General features: G+C 36.7%; 1 protein-coding gene across 1 annotated transcript in view; it reads right to left on the reverse strand.

The window, feature by feature from the left end:
- The window catches only part of ahi1 (Abelson helper integration site 1), a 30,046-nt gene extending 23,923 nt beyond the window's left edge, over positions 1–6,123 (reverse strand). The window contains exons 1-5 of the mRNA XM_061743338.1: positions 5,739–6,123; positions 3,366–3,487; positions 2,581–3,161; positions 1,259–1,341; positions 982–1,162 (exon numbers count right to left, since the gene is read on the reverse strand). Coding sequence (XP_061599322.1) covers positions 982–1,162; positions 1,259–1,341; positions 2,581–3,161; positions 3,366–3,487; positions 5,739–5,760 — 989 coding nt within the window. The 5' untranslated portion in view covers positions 5,761–6,123. The remainder of the gene's footprint in view (positions 1–981; positions 1,163–1,258; positions 1,342–2,580; positions 3,162–3,365; positions 3,488–5,738) is intronic.
- Positions 6,124–8,710: the final 2,587 nt, after the last annotated feature.

Here is an 8,710-nt window from a genome sequence, read left to right on the forward strand (position 1 = left end):
AAGAGGAAGGGAAGAAGGGAGTAAAGAAGGAAGGAAAGAAGGGAGTAAAGAAAGAAGGAAGGAAGGAAGGAAGGAAGGAAGGAAGGAAGGAAGGAAGGAAGGAAGGAAGGAAGGAAGGAAGGAAGGAAGGAAGGAAGGAAGGGAGAAAAGAAGGAAGGAAAGAAGGGAGTAAAGAAGGAAGGAAGGAAGGAAGGAAGGAAGGAAGGAAGGAAGGAAGGAAGGAAGGAAGGAAGGGAGAAGGAAGGGAGAAACAAGGAAAGAAGGAAGGAAGGGAAAAAAGAGGAAGGGAGAAAAGAGGAAGGGAAGAAGGGAGTAAAGAAGGAAGGAAAGAAGGGAGTAAAGAAGGAAGGAAGGAAGGAAGGAAGGAAGGAAGGAAGGAAGGAAGGGAGAAAAGAAGGAAGGAAAGAAGGGAGTAAAGAAGGAAGGAAGGAAGGAAGGAAGTAAAGAAGGAAGGAAGGAAGGAAGGAAGGAAGGAAGGAAGGAAGGAAGGAAGGAAGGAAGGAAGGAAGGAAGGAAGGAAGGAAGGAAGGAAGGAAGGAAGGAAGGAAGGAAGAAAAGAAGCAAGGGAGAAAAGATGAATGGAAGGAAGGAAGGAAGGAAGGAAGGAAGGAAGGAAGGAAGGAAGGAAAGAAGGAAAGAAGGAAGGAAGGAAGGAAGGAAGGAAGGAAGGAAGGAAGGAAGGAAGGAAGGAAGGAAGGAAGGAAGGAAGGAAGGAAGGAAGGAAAGAAGGAAGGAAGGAAGGAAGGAAGGAAGGAAGGAAGGAAGGAAGGAAGGAAGGAAGGAAGGAAGGAAGGAAGGAAGGAAGGAAGGAAGGAAGGAAGGAAGGAAGGAAGGAAGGGAGTAAAGAGGAAGGGAGAAGGAAGGAGAGAAGAGTAGGAAAGAAGGACCAGGAGAATTAGGTCATTTTGACCCAAAGACAGTACCAGGGTTAAAACAGAGCCATGTTCCACCAGACCAGCTTGTGAGGGGGTTTATACTCACCAGTCATCTTTCTTCACATACTGCCCCGTCACTTCGTCCACCACGTGGATCTTCACCATGGGGTGTGACATCAGTAAGTCCGTCTTGAGGCGATCCGTTCTGTGGATGAAGACGCCCAGCACGAGGCTGTCGTCAAACCTTTGAGCTGCTTCTGGCTCCGTCTCGCTCTCGTCTTTGACAACTGGAAAACCAGAGAGAGAAGAGGAAAACCCAGAAACTTAACCAGCAGCCTTAAAGTCAGTTTTAATTGTCATTACCAACTATAAAACCCCGTCACCATGCTTTTTCTTCTTCTTTTTCTTCTTTCCTTTGGATTCATTCTCCACATCAGCATCCTGGCCGAAGTCTTCATCTTGGTCCCTGGTGGAAGAAATAAAACTAAAACTTCAGAACTGTTCTCTTTCTTTGTACAGGACTGTCAAAAAAATTAGAATATAGAATAAGCTGAAGGAGGAGAAGGTGGGAAAGTTCTCTCCATGCTTTATTATTTGATGATTTATTTATTTTTTTCCACATGTCTTTTTATTGAGCATTTAGACATATAGACATACAGGACTGTCTCAGAAAATTAGAATATTGTGATAAAGTTCTTTATTTTCTACGACGGAGTATTAGGGCCAAACTAAGACAAAAAAAAGGGGAAATTACGAGAATAAAGTCATAATATTATGAGAATAAAGTCGTAATAGAATAAAGTCATAATATTGTGAGAATAAAGTCGTAACATTACGAGAATAAAGTCGTAATATTACGAGAATAAAGTCGTAATTTATGAGAATAAAATCGTAATATTATGAGAATAAAGTTGTAATATTATGAGAATATAATCTATGAGAACTCTTAACAGAAAGAGCATCTTCTCCCTGTGTTAAAATGAGGAATATTGAGCATCTTGTGAAGTTATATTTATAATATATTTAATATTACGACTTTATTCTCGTAATATTACGACTTTATTCTCATATTATTATGACTTTATTTTATTTTTTTGTCTTAGTTTGGCCCTAATACTCGTCGTAATTTTCTGTAATGCAATTAAAAAAACAAAAATGTTTAAGATTAAGATTCCCAGAATATTCTAATTTTTTTAGATAGGTTATTTGAGTTTTCTTAAACTGTAAGCCATGATCAGAAATATTAAAATAATAAAAGGCTTGCAATATTTCAGTTGATTTTTAATGAATCCAGAATGTATGACATTTTTGTTTTTGTAATTGCATTACAGAAAATCACAATATTCTAATTTTCGGAGACAGTCCTGTATCTTATCTTATTTACCTGTCCACATATGTGTGTTGTAGCTTCAGACTGATCAATTACAGCATTAAAATGTTGACTGTAACTCATTCGATCACTTTTTTGTCCTTTTTACTAGACGTTGCTCTCGTTAATTACTATTTTTCTTAATAATATTACATTTCCCATCATCACAGCTGTTGAAGGAGAGCAGGAAACTCACCTGTTGGCATCCTCAGGTACATTATTGTCTCTCATTTTTGTTTTTGTAATTGCATTACAGAAAATATTCTAATTTTCTGAGACAGTCCTGTATATTTGAAACAGACCCATTAATATACAATAAAAAACATGCTTACGCACCCTAAATCTGACTCCGTGACGACAGACTTCAGCTTTTTCTTTTTCTTCTTCCCCGTATCGTTATTTAGTCTGGAGTTTGTTGAGATGTAGCTCTCCTCTTCATCCTTAGTCCTGGTTTTCTTCAAACTCGACCTCTCCTCCTCCTGTGCTATCTTCTGCTGATATTCGTGGAGAAGCTGATCTTCTGATTCCTCCACTTGGCTCTCGCCTGTAGCCTCCGTGCTTCTCTTCCCCTTTCCCTTTTTACTTCTCCGTTTTGGTTCCCTTCTGCCTCCGGCATCATCTGCATCCACAGCGCTTTCAGACTTAGACGCGTCGGTGTCTCCCTGGAAGTGACCTGTGTCCTTGTGCAGAGTCAGGGGAGGAAGTTGTCTCCGACTCTTACTCTTAGCTTTTAACGTTCTTGCCTCATCTTGGTTTCTGTTGTTGTTAGCATTAATCTCCTCTGCTGTTTCCCTCTCCCTCCTTTTATTCTGGGTATAGCGAGGGCTGCCCTGCTCAGGATCGTACGTGTTCTGCAGGATCGTCTCATCGTCCTCCGGGTCCTTCTCGTGGTTCAGATTCTTCTTCAAATTCTGGAGCTAAAAGTTTGGAAATAAAACGCAGAAATGATCACAAATTCTATGTTTTGTCACATTTTTTGTCATATTTTCAAAAGTTTGTAAAAGATTTTTTTTTAAATAAATGTTCTGCCAGTTTCCTATGTTTTAGCAAGGACTTCGATCTAAAAGGATCAGGCCTTGGATCTGATGTGAATGTTGAACTGCTCACAACAAAGCACAAACCACAATAGTCTCCTTTGCTTCGTTGCTCGTCTTCTTTGACTTCTTCTTCTTCTCTGCGTCGGTATATTTCTTGAACACCTCATTAAATCTGTCCCGGGTCTTTGCCCGATCTTCACTCTCCCCTGGAAAAGGTTGAATTATTAGTACTTATCAAAGTGGAACTGAGTTGGCAACATTAACATCAATTGGAGCTTCATGTAAACCAAATTGTGATAAACTTACACGATATTATGTATTTATATAAAACAGCAAGTCTAAAACATGTATATAAAAAAGTTTAATATAAATGTGGACATATTCAATAACACATCTCATTGATATAATGCTTAAGTATATATTCATGTCTTTAGTATGAGATTGGTTCAATCAAGAGAGGATTTATCATTTACTTTTACAAGATATTCAATAGCCAGAACAGATTTAATGCTAATTGTATTGATGATTCCTACCATAATCTTTTGCTCAAAGTTTTTTTTTGCAGCATTTTGCTCATAAAGAGTGAGCCAAAATGCCTGTTGGAGGATGCATAAGAGAATAATCTCAGCGAGCGACACAGAGATCACCTCTTAGCAGTAATGGCTGCTGAAAGTTGTACAAAAACACATTAAATAAATTGTCTCATCATTTTGGTCTGTTCCATAATCAGTTTTACTTTTTCAAGTTTCAAGTTTCCAGTTTTATCGTCAGATATGCTATATTTTAAACATACAGCACAATGTAATCACAGTCCTCTCTGACCCAGGGTGCAAAATACAAGTAATACAATAGAAGAATAAAGAATAATAGAAATAAAATAAATAAACAGTCCACAGTAATTAAAAAGACGTAAACTAAACTTGAATATGTACATGTCTGCCCCCCTACCCAACTCTACGTTACATTAATCCTGACCTTATGCGCTACATTAACGCACATCCCAGGTCACCTTTGCACAGACTCATATACAGCACTTTAAAACCTCATGTTGTACATTTTCTCTCATGTTGTACATTTTTTCTTTTCATTATATATTTGTTCTTTGTATTGCACCAATCACCACAACACAACAAATTCCTTGTGTGTGTTTAACAAACTTGGCATTAAACTTATTTATGATTGTGATATTTACAGTATTTATTATTATCAGACTCTACAACCAGGCCTGCTCTCAGTAGTTAACGGACAATAACACGTGCAATAACCATATGTGAGTCCGTCTACCTCACACACATTCTACCTGGTTTTTTTGCACTGTTGTTTTTCTTTCTTTCACACTACTCTTATTTCCATTACAATGTACTGTATATACTGTCTATATTTCGTAATTATTATATATATTTTTTACTTTTTACTTTTTTACGCCTCCCCTGCATGTGTGTTAAGTGTACTGCTGCTAAACAGAGGTGTCAAGTAACGAAGTACAAATACTTCGTTACCTTACTTAAGTAGAAATTTTGGTTATCTATACTTCACTGGAGTAATTATTTTTCAGTCGACTTTTTACTTTTACTCCTTACATTTTCACGCAATTATCTGTACTTTTTACTCCTTACATTTTAAAAACAGCCTCGTTACTCTATTTCATTTGGGCCTTTAGTAAAAACTATCCAGTTAAATTGCTCCATCCGGATAGAGTGAATTTGGTTGTGGTTGTTTCAGATGTTCTTGTCCAGTTTTGTTCTTACATCCGTTCCCTCAGATTCCTGCAACTAAACTTGGATGTACATTCCAATAAAGGTTAGGATAAATGATAACATGCCTCTGAAGTTTGACTTTTTGCACCATTACAATACTTATAGGCAACTAGTCATCATATCTGCTGCTCTCTGAAACACATGTTAATGCTCAATAGTACACATATATGGTTCTTTAATATATTTATATTAACACATGTTAATGCTCAATAGTACACATATATGCTTCTTTCATATATTTGCATTATACTAAGATTATACTATTATACTAACATTTTCAATGGCTTTTTTCCCCCTTACATTACTTTTACTTTTATACTGTAAGTAGTTTTGAAACCAGTACTTTTATACTTTTACTTGAGTAAAAAACTTGAGTTGATTCTTCAACTTCTACAGGAGTATTTTTAAACTGTAGTATCTATACTTCTACCTGAGTAATGAATGTGAATACTGAAGACAACTCTGCTGCTGAATAATGTGAGTTTCCCCATTGAGGGAGGAATAAAGGATTATCTTATCTTATTTACCTGTCCACATATGTGTGTTGTAGCTTCAGACTGATCAATTACAGCATTAAAATGTTGACTGTAACTCATTTGATCAATTTTTTGTCCTTTCTACTAGACGTTGCACTCGTTAATTACCATTTTTATTAATAATATTACATTTCCCATCACAGCTGTTGAAGGAGGACACTCACCTGTCGGCATCCTCAGGTACATTATTGTCTCTCATTCTGAGCACAAAAGCACCAATAATCCACGGCAGAAGGCTGTCATCTTAAAAGATGCAAAGGATGGAGATGCCTCCCATTTTTAGTAAGTTTTATGCTTACTTGAGGCTGAAATGATGTAAAAGAAACATTTAAAAAACACGTTAGCCGCTACAGCTGCTAGGTTGCTACGTGCTAATGGCTGCTAAGTAGTTTTGGTAACGGGCCACGCTTGAAAAAAAGTAATATCCTGTTTCTTTGGTGGGTATAAATGAGGCTTTAAATGATTAAATCTCCAGGAAAAGAAGCTTTAGGTGTAGTTTTAGGGCATGTATGGAGCCGGCAGCTCCGGCGACGCTAACGGTTACCAAGCCAACGGGGCTGGGAATGTGGGCGGGGCGTCGTGACCCTGCTGTGACGTGTTAACCAATGAAATTAGCGATTACGTAATGACGTAATCACGTAAAGAGCGTACCCATGCGGATAAACAAACGCCTAATTAGAATTGAATAAGATTAGAATAAACTTTATTGATCCCCCAGAGGAGAAATGTACTTGTGCAGCAGCAAACATACACACTCTCAACTATTTTACAAAATACACACGAAGTATGAAAAGGTATTCAAAAAGTATATCCTAAAAAAACAAAACAATAAATAGCTAATTAATTAAAAAAGAGCAATATAAAAAATGAGCAATGTACAAAAGAAATACTAAACCTGAAAAACGAATAACGAATAATATATACATGTGCAAAAATACCAGTGAAGTAATTAATCAATTACATTATTCATCTTGTTTCATTCCATATATTCAAAGATTGATTTCCTGAACGGCATGCCATAGTGTGTATATATATATATATAAATAGTGTATATATATATCAAAAATATATATATATAAAAAAATATATATATATATATATTTATGCATGATTTGAAGATTTGATTTCGAACATGCATAAAAAAAAATATATAAAATATATAAAAAATATATATATATATATATATATATATATATATATATATATATATATATATATATATATATATATATATATATATATATATATATAATAGAATAGAATAGAAAGCCTTTATTATCATTATAATGGTATAATGAGATTAGGCGGCAGCTCATAAAAGTGCACACATGTAAAGACAATGTAAAAAACAAAATAAGAAACAGGAAACATAAATATATATATATATATACACTATGAAATGAATAAATGAAATAATATTGCACATAATGAATGAATAATATTGCATAGTATGAGGTAGCTTATGAGTTCAGAAAGTTCACAGCTTTGGGAAAGAAGCTGTCCCTGAGTCTGTTTGTCCTGGTTCGTGTGGACCTGAAGCGCCTGCCAGAGGGCAGCAGGTCAAAGAAGTGGAAACCAGGGTGGGTGTTGTCCTTTAAGATGTTCCTGGCCCTGCTGAGGCAGCGGGAGCTGTAGATGTCAGGCAGGGATGGCAGAGAGGGCAGAGGTTAGTCGATGATCTTCCGTGCTGTGTTTGTCACCCTCTGCAGCCTCTTCCTGTCTGCTTCTGTGCAGCTGGAGTGACACACTGTCACAGCAGGTCAGCAGGGTCTCGATGGTGGACCGGTAGAAGATCAGCAGCAGCTGTGTGTTCAGGTTCTCCTTCCTGAGCCCCTCAGGAAGTGCAGCCGCTGCTGAGCCTTCTTGTCCAGTGCAGTGGTGTTGACAGACCAGGAGAGGTCTGCAGTGATGTGGACGCCCAGGAACTTGAAGGACTGCACTTGCTCCACACAGTTCAGAATATCATAGCTACAGCACGAGACGCTGCCAGAGGTCATTTTTCACTGCCAAAAACAAAGACAAACTATAATAAGAGAACGGTGATGTACAGAGCTATGTATGAATGGAACTTACTTCCCAAACACTTTGAGCGAACTACTAGCATAAAAGAATTCAAATTATTAGTAAAGAAACATCTCTTAAATAAATACATATAAAACTTACTTAATCATTATTAAATGGCTATTGGTTTACTGAAAATGGTCATGGGTTCAAGTTACGATAAGTGATTATAACTTAAACGCATTGTCGATGACTAAACATTGTTTGAATTGGTTGATATTTAAAGAAGGTATGATTTTGTATTGTAATGCATTATATCTAAATGTTTCGGAATGACTGTAACCTTAATGTGAGTGTCAAAAGGAGCACTGGTCTTATTTGACAGAAATCTAGAAAATATTTTGTAGTAGAATTTCCTTTTTTTTATATACTTTTTTTCTTTTCTATGTTTCTTTTCTTTTTCTTTACTACCTCTTTAGATTTGCTTTTAATTTTTGTCTTGTATTGTATATTATGTGTCGGACCCCAGGAAGAATAGCTGCAGGTTTGCTGCAGCTAATGGGGATCCAAATACAACTATAAACTATAAACTATAAACATTCACCGTTGATGTACAGGGGATCCAGGATGAGTTCCTTGGTTTTGGTGATGTTCAGTGCCAGGTTGTTCAGTGCCAGGTTGTTCAGTGCCAGGTTGTTTAGTGCGCACCACTCACCAAGTTTAAGGACCTCATCTCTGTAGGCCGCCTCGTTTCCCCCTGTAATCAGCCCCACCACCGTTGTGTCGTCAGCAAATTGACCATGGTGTTCTCTGGGTGGGCGGGGCTGCAGTCCGATGTGTAGAGGGAGTAGAGTAGAGCTGGTAGAGTAGCCAAAAATTGTACTCAAGTAAAAGTACTGTTACTTCAGAATATTATGACTCAAGCTGAAGTAAAAAGTAGTCATCCAAATAGTTACTTGAGTAAAAGTAAAAAAGTACTTGGTGAAAAAACTACTCAAGTACTGAGTAACTGTTGAGTAATGTCTGATTTATTTTTTTTAACACATAACCATTCAAACAGACAAAAGTACAAAATAATCATCTTCAGGCAAATTAAATCAATAAAATAATAAAATGAATTAAAATGAATAAAAAA

The sequence above is a fragment of the Cololabis saira genome, chromosome 16 (genome assembly GCF_033807715.1).
Source record: "Cololabis saira isolate AMF1-May2022 chromosome 16, fColSai1.1, whole genome shotgun sequence".
Taxonomy (NCBI): Eukaryota; Metazoa; Chordata; class Actinopteri; order Beloniformes; family Belonidae; genus Cololabis; species Cololabis saira.